The sequence below is a fragment of the Nannobrachium achirus genome (genome assembly GCF_963921795.1).
Source record: "Nannobrachium achirus genome assembly, chromosome: 15".
Lineage (NCBI taxonomy): Eukaryota > Metazoa > Chordata > Actinopteri > Myctophiformes > Myctophidae > Nannobrachium > Nannobrachium achirus.
This window is the reverse complement of record NC_137822.1, coordinates 15,182,853-15,200,798: the sequence shown is the minus strand read 5'-3', so window position 1 is coordinate 15,200,798 and position 17,946 is coordinate 15,182,853. Positions and strand designations below refer to the sequence as shown.

The 17,946-nt window shown below is 44.2% G+C and overlaps 3 protein-coding genes across 3 annotated transcripts; 1 reads left to right on the top strand and 2 right to left on the bottom strand.

The window, feature by feature from the left end:
• Nucleotides 1-5: 5 nt before the first annotated feature.
• Nucleotides 6-1,637, bottom strand: LOC308299629 (pyruvate kinase PKM-like; the record flags this gene model as incomplete). The annotated part of the gene is made up of 1 exon (XM_080743424.1): nt 6-1,637. One exon carries the CDS (start codon nt 1,635-1,637, stop codon nt 6-8), a length of 1,632 nt encoding a protein of 543 aa, XP_080599550.1.
• A 331-nt stretch (nt 1,638-1,968) lies between these two features.
• LOC308299628 (kelch domain-containing protein 3-like) lies at nt 1,969-3,099 on the top strand (the record flags this gene model as incomplete). Its single annotated transcript, XM_080743423.1, has 1 exon — nt 1,969-3,099. One exon carries the CDS (start codon nt 1,969-1,971, stop codon nt 3,097-3,099), a length of 1,131 nt encoding a protein of 376 aa, XP_080599549.1.
• A 2,101-nt stretch (nt 3,100-5,200) lies between these two features.
• On the bottom strand, nt 5,201-17,312 carry ddx54 (DEAD (Asp-Glu-Ala-Asp) box polypeptide 54). Its single transcript, XM_080742621.1, has 20 exons — nt 17,078-17,312; nt 14,234-14,357; nt 13,661-13,731; nt 13,351-13,539; nt 12,674-12,723; nt 12,515-12,556; nt 12,320-12,415; nt 11,233-11,354; nt 10,985-11,046; nt 10,300-10,431; nt 9,809-10,019; nt 9,175-9,306; nt 8,466-8,687; nt 8,229-8,302; nt 7,743-7,961; nt 7,357-7,508; nt 7,062-7,175; nt 6,853-6,957; nt 6,608-6,687; nt 5,201-5,769 (listed from the first exon to the last, which is right to left on the bottom strand). Exons 1-20 carry the CDS (start codon nt 17,192-17,194, stop codon nt 5,510-5,512), a joined length of 2,574 nt encoding a protein of 857 aa, XP_080598747.1. The 5' UTR covers nt 17,195-17,312; the 3' UTR covers nt 5,201-5,509.
• Nucleotides 17,313-17,946: the final 634 nt, after the last annotated feature.

The window sequence follows — 17,946 nt, the reverse complement described above, 5'->3', positions numbered from 1 at the left end:
TTCCCTCAGTGCACAGGGACCACCCGCATGGTGTTGGTATTCCCGGAGCCAGAGCGCCAGCCGGTCAGGACGATGACCAGGTCGCCCTCCTTGACCAGGCCGTGAACTTTGCCCGTCTCCATGGAGAACTTGACCCGCAGGTCCACGTCTTCCTCCCACGGCTCGGCCACGGGCCGGTTATACAGGACAGGGAAGACGCCGCGGTACAGGTGAGCCTGGCGGGCCGTGTCGGCTCTACGGGTCACGGCGATGATGGGAACGCGGGGCCTATAGCGCGAGAGCAGCTGGGCGGACGTGCCGCTGGTGGTCAACACGACGATGGCGCTGATGGCCCCGCAGTTAAAGGAGGAGGCCACGGCACCCACCGCCATGGCCTCCGAGGGCGACCTGGCGGGAGGGGCGGTCCGCCTCAGCTCCTCAAAGAGCTGCCGGTGGAACACGGCCGCCTCGGCCTCCCGCGCGATCATGTGCATGGTGTGCACTGCCTCCAGGGGGTACTGCCCCTTGGCTGTCTCGCCGCTCAGCATGACGCAGTCGGCGCCGTCCAGCACAGCGTTGGCCACGTCGGTGCTCTCAGCACGTGTGGGCCGCGGCTTCTGGACCATGCTCTCCAGCATCTGCGTGGCGCAGATGATGGGCTTTCCAGCTCTGTTGCACCGGCCGATCATCATCTTCTGGGCCAGGAACACCTTCTCTGTGGGGATCTCGATGCCCAGGTCGCCGCGGGCGACCATGATGCCGTCGCTGGCCTCCATGATCTCGTCAAACCGGCGCACGCCCTCGTGGTTCTCCAGCTTGCTGATGATCTTGATGTGCTTGCCCGTGTCCCCCAGGACGGCTCGGACTTCGTGGACATCTGCGGCCTTGCGGACGAAAGAGGGGAAGACCATGTCCACTCCCTCCGCCAGACCGAACTGCAGGTCCTTGACATCCTTCTCCGAGACGGCGGGCAGGTCGACGGTGGCTCCGGGGAGGTTGATTCCCTTCTTGCTGCCCAGGGTGCCGCCGTTCTCGATCTCACACATCAGGTGGTCATCGCCGATCTCCTTGACCTGAAGGGACAGAAGTCCGTCATCAATGTAAATCTTGCTGCCAACATCGACCACGTTAGCAATGTTCTTGTAGTCCAGCCAGAGGATCTTGTCATCGCAGTTTTCCTGGAAGGCATCGTCCCACGTCAGCTTGATGGCGTTTCCCTTCTTTAGCTCCACTTCGGCTGTTCCGCTGCCCTTGATGAGCCCAGTCCTGATCTCTGGGCCCTTGGTGTCCAGGGCGATGCCAACGGGCCGGTAGTGGACGCTGCCAGGCCCAAGGCTCTCGCATGCCTCGCGGATGTTCTTGATGGTTTCCGCGTGGTACTCGTGTGAGCCGTGGGAGAAGTTCAAGCGTGCAATGTTCATTCCGGCCTTGATCATCTTCTTCAGCATGTCCACGGAGCGGGAGGCCGGCCCTATGGTGCAGATGATGCTGGTGTGGCGCGCAGTGGACGGCTCCGAGTCAATGTCCAGCAGGCACATGTGTTCCAGGAGGGTGTCGGCCGTGGCAGCGTTTAGCTGCTGGGCCTGGATGACCATGGCAGTGTTAAGATGCTGGTTCTGGACGAAGGGAGCGAGCTTGCGTTTCTTTGGCAGAGACATCTGGCCGTCACTATTGTAGGCACTAAATAAGATGTTATTTATGGATGATATACTCACCGGGCTTATATACAGCTGCAGGCTACAGGTGTGACTCATCACGACTTATTGGTGACGTAAACAAACAAACCCCTTGACAAAGTGACAATCTGAAGAGACAATCGTTATGATGATGGTGATGATGGTGCTCAACTAGCCGAGGTCAACGGGCATCAGCTTTGCAGATTGGTCGACCTTCACGTGACGTTTAGGTGTCGCTGTACCAATATAGGTGGTATTGTGAACACTATTACTTCATTATTTTACAAAGCAAATCTGTTTTCTGGTCTTTAGTATGTCATGCTGGGCTTTGCAGCTGAAGGCACGACCATATAGAACCTTGCATGCGGCTGTGGCAGTGGGGCACAAGGTGTACTCCTTTGGGGGGTACAGCACTGGTGGGAGTCAGATTGGTGTGCTTGTCTTCAACACAATCTCTTTGTGCTGGGTGACGTTGCCCCCACCTTCAGTGACCACTGAAAGTAGAGAACATCCCCTCCAGGTTCCCTCCAAGCGCTCCGGCCACTCAGCTGTGCTGATAGAAGACATCATCTACATCTGGGGGGGTTTTACCGACAATGGGGAGTCCTGCAAAGTTCTTTATGCATTTCATGTTGACACCCACAGATGGTTCAGGCCCAAGGTTTCTGGGACTGTCCCACAGGCAAGGCGTGGCCACTCAGCCTGTGTCTTGGGTAAGATCATGTATATATTTGGAGTATTCGACAAGCTGACTGGATACACTAATGATATCCACAAGCTGGACACCAACACGATGGTCTGGTCTCTAATTAATACCAGAGGCACCCCAGCTCCTGCTTCGGAATGTCACTCTGCCACCATCATCGGGACAAAGATGTTTGTATTTGGGGGCCACGGGGACCAGGTCAAAATCAACGAGCCCAGTAAAACCATCAGAGTGTTTGACACAGAGACCAACTGCTGGCTGAGCACTCCTTCTGCACAGCTCCTTCCAGAAGGACGTGAGGGTCATTCAGCCTTTGCCTACAAAGGAGAGCTGTACATATTTGGGGGTGACAATCGTCATCTGTGCCGGACCTTCTATGATGTGTGGAAATTCAATCCAGAGACCTTCTGCTGGATGAATGTAAAGCCAAAGGGGAAGGGCCCCTGTTCACGGACATACAGGATGTGCTGTTGCATTGTGGGAGATCGTGTCATCTTCTTTGGAGGATACAGTCCTGATGACCTGTACATCTTAGACCTTAATCCTAGTTTGAAGACGTTATGCAAGCTAGCAGTTATTCAGGACGGTCTGGAGAATGTGGGACTCCCACATGATATCAGGTGGGAACTGACAGCCATGACTACTAACAGCAACAGAAAGAACAGAAAGAAAAATGAATTTAGAAAAACACAGATCCCCCTTAAGACATATGTGGGGCGGCAGTGGCTCAGGAGGTAGAGCGGCAGTTCAATCCCGGGCCCCCCATTGTTATGTTGAAGAGTCCTTGAGCAATACACTGAACCCCTAATTGCTCCCGATGAGCAGGTTGGTGCCTTGTATGGTTTCCTCCACCATCGGTGTATGAATGAATGGGTGAATGTAATGCACATAGGTGCCTTGGATATAGGCATAATATAAATGCACCATTTACCATTTCATATACAGTATGAGAGATAGATCGACAAAGGCAAAGAACACGTTTCAGACAATGGAAAAGAAGAAAGGGAAATACTAGGAGGCCAGTATTTCTGTGCGGAGCACAGAAATGTGATGGCCACCACTAAGCAGCAGAATAGAGAACCAAATACCAAGTACCAACTGATGTGCGCCAGAACAGACATGGCTGCAAAGGAGATCCCTAAGATATATACGGTAATTCTATGTATAGCCCCTACACCCAATTGATCTCCATCAGGAATGGCTGCAAGACACCGAGTTGGACATTTAGCATTACATTTGATATGGACACACAAAAGAAATAATGAATACAGAAAGAAAACATAGAACGAGATACCTTGGGGCAAAGGAATATGGACAGTTATGGAAGAGGACTTCAAAGATGGAGACCTTTGTGGGGGGTTAGATTAGTTAAATTCTACTCGGCACTCCCACTTTGTGAGTGAGAAGAGAAACAGGAAAGGCATGAGAGAGGGGGGGGATGTCAAACAGCAAACAGCCTCTGCTCTGTTTAGAACCCTGCCCAGCTGTGGAGGAAACACTCTTTAGCCTAGGATATGTGCTTTTTTACCAGGTCAGCCACCGCAGTGCACCGTTTTTTTCCCTATTTTTGTCTTTGCTGTCATGTTTAATGCAATGATGAACCTAGCAGCAAATATGAGACCATAATATGTTATTGAATAGCCGTTTTTATATTTTAGCTATTACTTTGTGTTACGGCCTGTACATTTTATTGAGGTTGATTTGAAGATGTTTTAGTTTCTCGTGCCAAACTCCTCTGGGGTAGCATTGGCATGAACAACTCTTTTCATGAACTTGGCTGTATTGTGTGTACTGAATGTGTACTAGAGACATCTAGAGTCAGACCTGTTTATTCCTAAAAACACTACATGTGTATGCCAGTGGTGCAGGCTTGAGAGATTAGTGCACAGCTAATTTTACACCGCTTAAGTTTTGCCCTGCTTGGCCATACAATCAAAATGTTTCCCCCTGGATTCTTTGGCTCAGGTGCAACTCCCGGTATAGGGCCCAGTTTACTTGCATCTATACTATAATTAAGCGAATGTCTGAGTGTCTGTCTGAGTGAGTGTCTGTCTGTCTCAGCGTTTCTCCTCGGTGGCTGGAGCAATTGATCTGAAATCGCATCACCATCAGCATATGAACACACCTGACATAACTGTGAAGCCCGTTTGTCACTTTCACGAATCGTATGCTGTATAATAGCATTTTTATGGTCTATCTATATCTATTTAGCCTACAGTACCTTTTGTGACCACACATGTTAAGGGAGGGGCGCTGTTGTTCAGGCCATGCACAATTTTGGAGCTCATGTCTTTGAACGGGTAAGGGCTAGTTCTATCTAAACATTCAAACTGAATGAATAACAGTGACACTTTGAGGCACTTGACTACAAATTTTAACTTTAACGGAGTATACACAATGCTGAGTTTCTTTTTACCAGATAGTCAAAAACTAATTTCTGTAATAAAGGCAAGCTGACAAATCCACTATTGTTAACTTTGAGTTCTTGAGCGCTGGTAAACTGCTCCATAGAGTGGCTGTGCGTGTCTGTAGCCTTTTTCCTCAGCGTTTTGCCATTGCAAAATGTGTGTACGTAGCATCATGTTTGTCTAGTGATGTCATATGTTGTATGTCTGTAGCCTTTTTCCTCAGCGTTTTGCCATAGCAAAACGTGTGTGTAGCATAGCCTGTACATCCTAGACTCAAATCCTAGTCTGAAGACGTTATGCAAGCACGACCACCGCTCACTTCACATTGGGTGTGATTTTTATACTTAACCATGGAATTGATTATTCTGGACACAAAAATACTTGAATCACTTTATTGCTCATAATAAAACAACATTCCATTTCCATGCTCTTATTTATACAGGTAAATCTTCAGCTGTTTAAGCCCAGTAAATATTATTGGAGGTTGAGTATTTAGTTTGTTATTCATTGTGTTGCTCAAATCAAAAACGTGACTTGTGTATGTCCTCTGAGCCCTTTAAGAACTTTAAACCATATTCTTTCTATCCACAATGACATGACAACGCAAAACAGGGGATATTAATTGTGAACTTTGTGGTGGAAAGAACAAACTATTAATTTCTCAACCTCCCAGCAAGTCTTCCATCTTGCCAGCATAAATGACCGATTTCTCCATCCCATCTTTCTCTTGCTATCCGCCCCTAAAACTTCTTCATTTTACCCTTCTTGTGGGCTCCGCGTCCAAAGCCTGACTTCTTAAATTCTTGCAGCCTCTGTTTACTTTTGCCACGGAGGTCCTTGAGACCTCCTTTTTGTAAGAACTGATGCTTCTGTGTCTTCTTGCGCTGCTTCATGATCTGTGCCTTGGTCTTTAACTCGGATCTCACTCTCTTGCCGCCATCTTGCTGTTGTGCTCCTGCAGGGCCCGGAGCCTGGGGACCTCTGCGGCCTCGACCACGACCTGGCAGAAGATATGATCATATTGTTGCGTGCAGCGAACACAAGATGACAGAATCGTTGGGTATATATAATGATGGTATGACTAAAGCAGGGGTTTTTAAAGTGGGTGACGGGGCACCCTGGGGTGCCGCGAGATCATTTGATAATATTTGGATCTATTTGGACAAAAAAATATTTAGTATAATTTTAAACTTGAAGTACAAAGTTATTTTCAGTCAGTTCTAACCAAAATGGCTATTATGTCAACGTTTTCCTCGCAACAATCACTAAAATATCGTCACTGTCGGGCAGAAACCTTGTATGTATATGTCTTTTGGTAAAGCAAAGCCCTGCTTCATCATACAAGACTGTCACATAAAACTAGGGAAAACAGCCGATCTACAAGCACACAACGCCTCGCGATGTGCTTGTAGATCTGCTGTTTTCACTAGTTTAGTACATTTTATAGATGATAAATACAAAACAAACGGTTTTGGACATACCAGGTTTCCACCCGACAATGACGATATGCTATAAATATAAGGTGCTGGGAGTGAAAATTATAATGTAGGGGTGCCTCGGATTAAAAAAATATTTATGGGGTGCCCTGAGACAAAAACGTTTGGGAACCCCTGGACTAAAGGATTACATGTTAAGTCATGTGAAACGCATGTTATATTAAACATTACACTTCATATTATAGGGATCTTCAGTATTGTAATGTTTAAAGTAATAATCAGATACCATCAATTCATATCCAACACCGCTGATAAGACTTTTAGCCGGATCACCATTCATATGAAAGTTAATCTTCCTAAACCTATTGACATTTTTAAGACTTGTTGAAGATTCTCTCTTACGTCTCCCAGCTTGGTTCCCCCTTGTCTCTGTATCAGAGTCTGCATCATCCACCTTGTACTTCTTCTTCCACTCCTCATAACTGACACAGCATTAAAGCCATAACTCATTCCAGAATGTACATATATATACAATATATCAATGCAGAAGCGATCAAAGATCTAAAACAAAAGATAGATTATTACTACTGCATGCTTAAGCCAAGTGTGCAAAAAGTCATTTTAGTTTGTCACTGTTTAAAGGATACAAGTTCTTTTTGGTTTTAGAAACCACCGCTCCACTCTCCGTTTTTGTCTTCGTCTGGCTGTTTTCTTTTCCTGTATTTGTGACAAAGCGCTTCTTCTTACGATCCCTGCAGTGAGAGAAAAAAAGGACATGTTTAAGAATAAAGAAATGGAAGATTTAGTAAGCTTAAAGCGTATGATTGAGTGCGAGTGTACACATGTCTGACTCTACCATTTCATCATGTGTTTGTGCTGGTTTAGTCGGTCACCCTCGTCTCCCATCATGTCCAGAACAGCTGTAGAGGCCTGCTGTTCAAACGCAGTACCTTCTCCTCCCAAACGTAAGCTAATAAACAAAACAAGAAACAAAATACATCAGATAAAGGTTACACCATTTATACCAATGATTACATCTAAGACTTCATTATCATTTGTACCAATGAATCATTGGTACAAATCTCACCACGATAACCAAAAAAGAACTATAGGCACAATGATAAACTCAAGAATAAGGATAGCTTGTTTACCCTCTCTCGGAGTTGAAGTCCTTGGGCTGATAAGGGATGTAGTACTCTTCATCTTTGCCCGTCGTTCTGCTCTTCTTGCTTCCTGGCCTTTCTGCATCAACATACTCGTGTGGTTTTCTCCTTTTTCCACCAACCACCTCTGAGAAGACTCCCTGCAGCCAAAAAGCATTTTACAACCCAGGAAAGCTTGGTTAACTGAAACTTTAAATAACCAATGAAAACAAAAGTAATCTTATTAAATTGATTATACAATGACAACATCAGAGATGACAAAATGTATGTTTGCCCTTTATTATAATTGTCTTTTTCATCTCATTGTAGCCTTAATAAAAAAGAAAAATGTAAATTGAATCAAACTAAAAGGATTCTGATTCACAGGTTCTCACCTGTAGAGACTCCTCTTCCTCCTCACTGTTCACCTCAACAGGGGGATGGTCACTAGTAGTGGAGGTACCAGCGATGGGGACCTGGTGGAGCCTGCTTTCTGTAGCCAGGTGCTCTCTCTTCCTGCTAAACTTGTCCACCAGCCGAGTGTCTTTTGACCGCTTGGCTCGCATTACCTCACTGGCCACGTTCTTACTTTTAGAGTTGATTTCAAAGATGGTCTACGGGACGCAAGCAAACACCTTCTGGTTAAGAGTCAGCCTACAACCCATTCCACAGAAGGGGTGCAACAGTTAATCCGATTTAAGAATAAAATAACAATCAAGTGGTTCATCTATTCATTGATATATGGAGCGTTTTAACAATATATTTAAAAAAACACACACTTCTCCATCCTTTGATTAATCTAAATATAATTGCTAAGAAAATAATTGATAGTTGCAGCCCTAAAGTCAGTGCACAACCCATTCAACAGGATAACAACTCACTGATTTGGCTTTGTAGCCTTTGATGGAATCCACCATTTGGAGGCGCTCAAGTTCCACATTTTCCAACCCCAACCCTGAAATGAAGCGAGAAAGTACAGTTTTAAAGAATCCAAAACAAATACTCAATACAATTGCAGAGAAATTACAGAGACACAGTAATCTGAGTTATATTATTACCACGTCAGCAATTTTCATCATGACCTTCCAAAAGAATGATAATGATCATCTTATCCTTACCTAAAAGCGGGTGAACAGCCATAGTGGACAGGTCTGTGTTTTTGACCCGTTTGATGGACTCGGGGGAGGGACTTGGTCGGGACTTGAGATACTGCTTGTAGGCATTGTCTGAGACCTGCAGGGTGTTCTGCAGGTCAAGGGAGTTCTCGTGGGCTACGATCAGATGAGACCCTTCATCGTCAAGGATACTTTGGGGGACTCGCCCAAACACACCATCTGAAGCTGGACAAATTTGGGACAGAGGTTTGTGTTGGATGAAGTTGGAGTGGAAGAGGGGTATAATAACAAACCTTTTAGCAGGGCTGGGCTAGTACAGTTATTATATTGATTGTGTGATGCAAGACTAGACATCATGGATTTTGGTTTTTGTAACATCTTGATATGACATATGTTGTCTTTTCCTGGTTTAGGTTTTAAGTGTGCCCTATTTTATATAGTCTGATTTCTTTTTTTTACTATTCAAACATAGCTCACAACGCATCGCAATCCGACGCGTTGTGATCTGCTTGTACATCGGTTTGCTATTTTATTGAAAAAAGACCTTGTAGATCTATTATTTTTGAATATTTTGAAAGAAATTATAAAGAATCGATAAGAGGTATTGGTCCAAAAATATTGTCATCGTTGATTTTGTCCATATCGCCCAGCCCTACTTTTAGTTTCTATAAATCAATTATAAGTTCGGCAGGCAGGCCTTATGTAGGCTTACCACTTGTGTGTTCTGGGGTGGCCATTTGCATGGGTCTGCCAAGGAAGAGGTGAAGGTCATAGACAAATGGCACTTCATCTACACACACCAGACTGTAGGCTACGCCACTACGTCCAGCACGTGCCACGCGACCTGCAACGGACAGACAAAGGATGACCATACTGTATAATCACAATTCAAAGCAGCATTGTGAGGGTTTCAACAGATCTGTGTTTCAGAGCTCTAAATCATAGGAGCTTAGAATTTTGACTACATGCTTTAGGAGGTAAAGGGGAAAAAACAACATGGACAGCTGGCGTGTGTAAATATTGGTTGCTGCCGTTATGTCTCAAAGAAACCTTCATACCGTGGCCAAACCTTTTTCACTGAATGCTCTCTCAGATAAAGTAAATACCGAGTTTGCAACGTATCTGAGCTGTGCGTGTTTGTTTGTTTTGTCTTCGTCATAAAATGTAAAAGTCATTAAAAAATATTATTAGTAGAAAAAAAAGAAAAAAGGAAATACTTTAGACACTGTCAGTGTTAGAAAATATTGCAAAAATCTCTCAAATACCCCGGCCCATTAGGCCGTTTTCGATCAAATGATGTTTATTTATTAAATGCGTAATGTCTGCATTGTGTTTGGGTCACCCACCGACTCTGTGCAGGAAGAGTTTGGGCTTGGAAGGGAAGTTGTAATTGATGACATTGTCCAGCAGAGGGATATCTATACCACGAGCTGCAACATCTGTCACAATAAGAACCATGGCCTTCCGGTGGACAAATTTTCCTATGTTGATCTTTCTGGCAGTCTGGTCCAGGGCACTGTAGATATAGGCACACTCCACACCTTCTGACGACAGCAGCTGCACAGAAACACAAAAATTAGCTTAAAGGCAAAGCAAAAAAGGCACACCCAAAAAAAAAAAAAAAATCTATAATTCAAGGAAACGCTGTATACGTCTGTCCTAAATCGATTTAGTCGATTAATTAACAAATCACTTTTTTCACATTGATTGAACGCACTTGGCCGGTCTGAACGGCCAATTTTACGCGAGAATTAATAGCTGTAAACTAGTCAACACAAATCAATCTGTTGTTTTCATCTCAGATTCAATATGACACCAAGAAGAACCAGTGTCTCACCTCTTTGACGTACTCTACATGGTGTTTGGTGGCAACAAACACCACTGTCTGCTCCTGGGGTTTGACCACATTTCTCAAAAGATGAAGGAGTAGCGCTGGCTTGTCGTCTATACGCAAATGGAAGAATCCCAGCTGTGGAGAGAAGAGAAATGAAGATATGATGGAACGGTGAGTTTGGATGTTCAACTCGAGACCCAAAAGAGAAAAAATAATGGTGTCTCCCTGGGACCAAAACTTACAAAAATGCAATATTGAACTACCTAAGGCCCATTTAAAAGATTGTTAAAATAAGACGATATTTATTTGCGGCCTAAAAAGCGTTGTGACCCTATGTTTGAGGCAACGATGTGTTAAAGCCCTTATGTACAAAAATGTAGCCCTTACTGCACTGATAAACTACTGAGAATGATACCATTAGTGTATCAAAACAAGCCTGCTCTCGCCCCTCTTCACAGACTACGGTAACGACTGAGATACTAAATTAACCACCAGTTATCATGCACTGAAGAATCGACAATGGTATGAAGCATGGTGTTCCATCTGGTACTGCTTCCCACTTCCGTGTCATTACGCCCAATAATTTTATGATTGATAAGAGTGATTTAAGTTTTAAGAAAATATGACAAATTGTCTTCTAAGCTCTCCAAGTGACATTTTAATAAGTTTAGTTTTCTAATCCCTTTACCTTGAGCTGTTCATTTAGTTTAGTGTCCACGTCCAACCGAACCAGCACTGGTTCTGTCAGCCCTGGGAACAAAAACAATTTGATTATCCCCTTGTCTTCACAAACACACAAGGCTTGAGCTACCATTTGAAAAAAATGGCTATGTCATAAGAGACTCAAGTGTTGCCATAAAGGTCAATATAATGTTGAATGAACCAAATACCAGAACATAATGAAAGCACTAACAACGATGATGACAACAGCCTTACCTGCTCTAGCAAACTCCACGATTAGTTTGGGCAAAGTGGCAGAGAACAACATGGTTTGTCTGGTGTCTGGAAGTCTACGGATGATCTCCGTAAGCTGTTCAGCGAAACCCATCTCAAACAATCTAATGGGAAAAGGTAACATACATATTAAATTACATGATAAGAGCCTTTTCAGTGGCTGCCCTCCTCCCGGTGAAAAGCACTTAGTGGGAGAAATATGTAACAAAAAAAGGCAAATGTGTTCACTTCCGGCAGAAAGCGTGAAAATTTGCACCTAGGGGTATTTTTGTGGGCTGAATTCAAAAATTGACGGTCCCAAGCACTTTTCCCATGGGATCTGGTGGCTCTCATTCACTTACATACTAGGGAAAAAAGACCCCGCAAAAAATCTTCTTCAAGTAGCATGTGAGGGGTCAAACTAGGTGTTTTTCGGGATTCTGAATCCATTGCAAGCATTTGTTTTGCACGGAAAACATTCCTTTCCGAGAAATGGACACAACAAAACTTTGAAAAGTGATGACTCATCACTAAACCATAGTTTGTGGGGTCCATTTCTTCCCCAAGGAATGTTTTTTGTGCAAAACAAATGCTTGGAATGGATTCAGAATCATGAAAACCCCCTAGATAGACCCCTCACATGCTACTTAAAGAAGATTTTTGGGGGGTCTTTTTTTCCTAACCCTAACCCTATGGTAAGTGAATGAGAGAAAAGTGAATTTGAGAAAAGTGCTTGGGACCGTCAATTTTTGAATTCAGCGCACAAAAATACCCCTAGGTGCAAATTTTCACGCTTTCTGCCGGAAGTGAACACCTTTTTCACATATTTCTCCCACTAACTCCCTAACCACAGCAATGGGTCCTTCAAAACTGCCCTCAAAAACACCCTCTTGAAAGATTATTCCCCACCTTACTCCCCAAGCACCTTGGTTTTACTTTTAGACAAACAGATTATTTATCTCCATTTCTTCCCTGTGTTAAGTTGCTATGAGTACTTAGAAAAGAGCTATATAAATCTGAGCTATTACTATTATTACATCAGCATATACCATAATTCAGTAATACGTGACAATCACAACGTGTTTCTTACCTGTCAGCTTCATCAAATACCACATACTCCACACCAAGTAGTTTCAAGTTCATATCCCTGATAACGTGCATGAGCCGACCAGGGGTACCGATGATTCTGCAGTAAGATTAACAATATTACATAAACATAGGGCAGAGGAGGCTATATTGACTGGTATTGTGAGAAAACAAATATCCCTGCTTCAGCGCCACTTACATGTCTGGGTTTTCATGGAGAGCAGCAAACTGATCGTCCATGCTGAAAAAGAGAGAGAGAGAAATTTAAAAAACAAACAAAAACATTTAGACCCTTTGTGATGGGACAAAGGAATTATTTTCAGACTCCAACAAAGCCAGACTCTCAGAGGCAACCCACCTGTCTCCACCAAGGATCAAAGCAGTCTTGAGGCCTGTGAATTTTCCCAACTGCAAAGACAAAATAACACAAACATCACTATAGGTTAACTAATTTGGAGGAAGCAAATGTCACAATGTGCTCTTTAACAGTTTCCATGCCAGCCCATTTCATTTTTTTTTTACAACCACAAGAAAACACTGTTTACACATCTATCCGTTCTGTCCATTATTTTCAGTACCCTGGGTGACGCTAAATTCTACCAGTTACACTCATACAATCATGCTAACAAAATGAGCTAATACCTACTTTTGCGTCGAGCGCTGCTCAGATCTTTTTTCCGAATCAAAATAGGACTTACGGGTGAGGAGGAAAGTGTGTTTTTGTGTTTCATGCATTCTAACATCTTGTCACAACAAAGCTGAAGTCACATGGGCCTACACTTCCCCGTTTTCATTCAGTCTCATGATCTGCCACTGGAGGGAGGCAAAGTCTTTGGTATGAAGTTCTGTTTGGCCATTAGGCAAAAATAATGTATTTTGGGTTGTTTTATAATAAAAATAGCCTATTCTCGTCAATCTTCGTCTGTGGCCTGGCTGCCTAATTAATAATTCTCGTCAATCTACCCCTGTGGCTTGGAAACTGTTAAAAGAGAAAACTGGATCAAAAGCTAAAAAGAGCATAACATTGCTACTGACCTCTTTGGTGAACTTCATGGTCTGCAGGGCCAGCTCTCTGGTGGGGGACAGGATAAGGGCCCGGGCTCCTGTCTGTGCTTGGGGGGCTTTCAGCTTCTCAAACATGGGTATCAGGAAGGCAGCTGTCTTACCACTACCCGTCCGTGCCATGGCTACTAAATCCTTACCATCCAAAATCACTGGGATAGTCTATATAGAGGGATAAGAGAATAACGTGGAATAAAATACTGCTGCATTTGTGGTCACTAAAGTGTGCGATGCGGGAAATGGTCTGTTTAAAGTGTCATAAGCTGACGAGTCGTTAACTGACCTTCCTCTGGATCGGGGTTGGCACTTTGTAACCCTTCCTCATGACTCCTTTGAAAACAGGGTAACTGAGACCTGAAAATGATTTGAAGTTGATTCAATACTGTCTATATATGCTCCACAATTATTAAGCTAGTAAAGAGACGTTAACTGATGTACCAGATAAATGTATTCATAGCAAATTAAATTAGTCACCAAAACAACATCTTTTCATTCTGTGCCCTACCATACCTGTTTTTGTTGCACTATTAGGGTCCATGGACCCTTATGGGTCTGTAACTCTGTGATTGTGCAAATGGAACCAAATGGACCCTTCAAGGTCCAGATGGTTCCATCCATAATGTCACTATTATTCCACTGGCTAGAGGTTGGCCAGGTGAGAGAACGCAACTGACTTATTCTGAAGACAGGTTTCACACTAGTCTCCACTGTTATCTCCCTCACATACAGTTGTAGAATTCTCTACTAAATCAAATTAAAACATAGTTTTTTCAAATGAGCTGATATGCACCATTTTGGGGCATCATTCATGATCTAAATGCTATGCCTATGTTCTGCTCAGGCTATATTTATTTACCCATGGACTGAAATCCTCCGGACTTCTTTTTCTTCTTGTTCTGGGCCCTAACCAACTGCCTGGTGTCAGGTTCCACATCGGACAGACAGTCGGCGGTAGGGAATCGAGGCAACCTTTTTCCAAGCTGAAAAGCGGAATTGGATTTGAATCGTTATCAGTTTTATTTGTCGCATCACATGTGTGTAAAACAGCGGGTGAGAGACAGGGGGAAAGGGTAAAAAGTGAAAGAGGCAGAAACAGTTTAAATAGAACACATTTTGAAACATTAGCATTATGCAGCTGGGAGGAAAAAGCAGCAGCAGTTTTTTAGCCCTAGAATGTCTATGATCTTACATACCGGTACATTACAGTATTCCAAAATCCAAATACACAGCCATAGATTGAGAATGTCGTCTGTTTAGATACTAAACACATTTTCTGCCAGAACCTTCAAGGCATATATCTGACTCCCAAGTCTTAGGAATTCATTATTGGGTGAGTACACAAGTAGCGTGGATGACTTTAGCCCCATATAGAACCTCACCCGTCGCTGCATACTGTTGTGCTCCGAGACGAGGTCCTATAAAGGTTTCCCCGTGGGGGGGTCGAACGCCTCCAACGTTGAGGTAGAAAACACTCTTCCCGAAATTGTATCCACAAAGTAAAGGTAGTTCCGAGCTCCCAGACTGTGATAACCTAACCAGGGTCAATAAAACATGAACCAGGGCACGAAACAACCCCTTAAAATCGCTAGTTTTGTCAGCCGGTAATGTTTACAAGCCTGGAAGTTGCAGCCGGAATGGTAGCATTAGCGGCCCCTCTGGTCGAACGTAGCCCCAACCGTCGCTGCATTCGAACAGACATTCGGTTAGGTTATCACAGTCTGGGAGCTCGGAACTACCTTTACTTTGTGGATACAATTTCGGGAAGAGTGTTTTCTACCTCAACGTTGGAGGCGTTCGCCCCCCCCCCCACGGGGAAACCTTTATAGGACCTCGTCTCGGAGCACAACAGCGACGGGTGAGGTTCTATATGGGGCTAGGATGACTTAACACTTAAGTGCCACGGAGGTCAGTCTGCTAACCTGCGGGGACAGATCTATGGCTGTGTATTTGTAATATTCATGAAATGTAATATGTTGTAAGATCACAGACATTCTAGGTCTACAGTTTCTTAAGGTATTGTTTTACAGTCTCTAGAGTAGACCAAGGGTTCCCAATTGTTAATAGGGTGACCATATTTTCAGCCACTCAAACCGGGACACAAAACACTGTTGCCTAAAACTGGGACCCTAAAAGCAATGCGCACGTTACCGCGCACGCGCGTGCCCATTCTCTAACGTTCGTGCACGCGCACACACGCACCGCAGGGTTGCAAACAGGCAGTGAGTGATTGACAAACAGCCTCAGCGTTGAATTCAGACACGCAATGAATTTGTTCCTTTTTTCTGATTGGTTAGGTGAGCATGTTTTCATGTAGCCCCATATAGAACCTCACCCGTCGCTGCGTCCTGTTGTGCTCCGAGATGAGGTCCTAGAAAGGTGGCCACCGGAATCTTGCGACAGCCTCCACATCACAGTTGGAAAACACACAAAACGAAATTTTGTCCAAAAAGTAACGGCAGTTCCGAGCTCCCAGGTTGTGAAAACCTAACAGCGGTACATAAAACTTGAACCGCGGCATGAAACAACCCCTTAAAATCGCTAGTTTTGTCAGCCGGTAATGTTTACAAGCCTGGAAGTTGCAGCCGGAATGGCAGCATTAGCGCCCTCTCTGGTCGAATGTCTGTTCGAATGCAGCGACGGTTGGGGCTACGTTCGACCAGAGAGGGCGCTAATGCCATTCCGGCTGCAACTTCCAGGCTTGTAAACATTACCGGCAGACAAAACTAGCGATTTTAAGGGGTTGTTTCATGCCGCGGTTCAAGTTTTATGTACCGCTGTTAGGTTTTCACAACCTGGGAGCTCGGAACTGCCGTTACTTTTTGGACAAAATTTCGTTTTGTGTGTTTTCCAACTGTGATGTGGAGGCTGTCGCAAGATTCCGGTGGCCACCTTTCTAGGACCTCATCTCGGAGCACAACAGGACGCAGCGACGGGTGAGGTTCTATATGGGGCTAGTTTTCATGAAAAGAACATGATAAATGTCTATGCAACCACTGAAAACAGCTACTATTATTTTAATTCTGGCGAAAACCGGGACAATTTTGCAGTGAATGTTGAAAACCGGGACATAATAGCGTTTTAGAGATATTTGTCGGGACACTGGGACACGCAGCTTGAAAACGGGACTGTCCCGGGTAAAACGGGACGTCTGGTCAGTGGTCACCCTACAATTGTAGGTGTTGAGGAGGCATTACATTTAATTTGACTCAGTTCCCAGCCACAGATAAATATTGTGAAAATAGCCTAACTACAACTTCCGTTGTGAACTTTACAGTAGATTTAGAAATGTGCAGATACCCTGCACATTTCTGTGGTACCAGGAGGAACCAGAGATACCCTGCACATTTCATAATACACTTCTACTGTATGTTGGTTTGTTGAGTGAGAAAACAATGTTGCACATTGAGCTAATCATCTGGGGACCCACCTGGGGGTCTAGACCCAGAGTTTGGGAACCATTGATCTAGACCAGTTTGTACAGCATGGAAAGGTAAAAAACACACGCACACGCACTCACACACAGACGGTTAAAAAACACCTCTGGCTGGCGATGTTCATCATGCCTCGTTCAACAGGATATTAAAGTCAACAGCAACAACAAAAAGTACCACGTCACACACGAGTGCCTACTAGTAGTAGCCTACTACTACGTCACCGCATGATTGCTAAACAAATAATTAGTCAGAAAAGTAATGCTTACATTATCATCGTCCTTAATTTCGGCAGCGAGCTCAAAATCTCCATCTGAATCGGCCTCAGCGTCTCTACGGCCAGTATGTCTCCTTTTCTTTGTCAGCTTCTTCTTTCTCTGAGCCATAGTTCCACGTTTAGCGGTTTGCTATCTTTAAAAAGGTACGTAAACACTCGTTCGACGTTAACACGCACCAAGAATAAACAAACAGAAGTTTTATCAGAACAGTTTCAGCACACGACGACAACACAGGGCGCAGACATTTTGTTTTTTCACAAACACGTGTCCCCTTCTTCTCTGGTGTATTGGAGGTGTGTCATCCAATGTCGAACTGCACTACCGCCCGCTACTGTTGAGGAGGAGTGCTCTACAACTCACAATACTGTTAACATCCTGTTTTACTCCCATCAGTCATAAAGTATGCACTAACTAATACTAATTTGTTTTGGCTTTTCGCACTGATTTTTGACATTGGTTGTCAAAAATTGGTTGTGTTGGTAGTTTCTGAGTATTTTGCTTTGTTTAACAATGACAGTGAGTGAGATACTTGTTGCACTAACTAGCATTGACTGCTATGGTCTCTTTTTGTAAGACACTTTATGTATATATGTTACAGTATGTTTGGGTAACTCAGTACGTTCATTGTAAGAGCGCTTGTTTTGTCGTTCACCACACACCAATCACCACCAGATGGCGACGACAGCCATTCTCTAGTGAAGGCGCTGACGTCACTCGTTTGCGACTCTCTTTCTTTATTTACTAGCCTAGCTCGGCAGTGTTTAGCCATTAGCTTAGCCATTAGCCATTAGCTCCATTGTAGTCACTTGGACAGGGCGTTTATCGTGGGCTTGCCCAGGCCTTACGGCCTGGGCATAAAT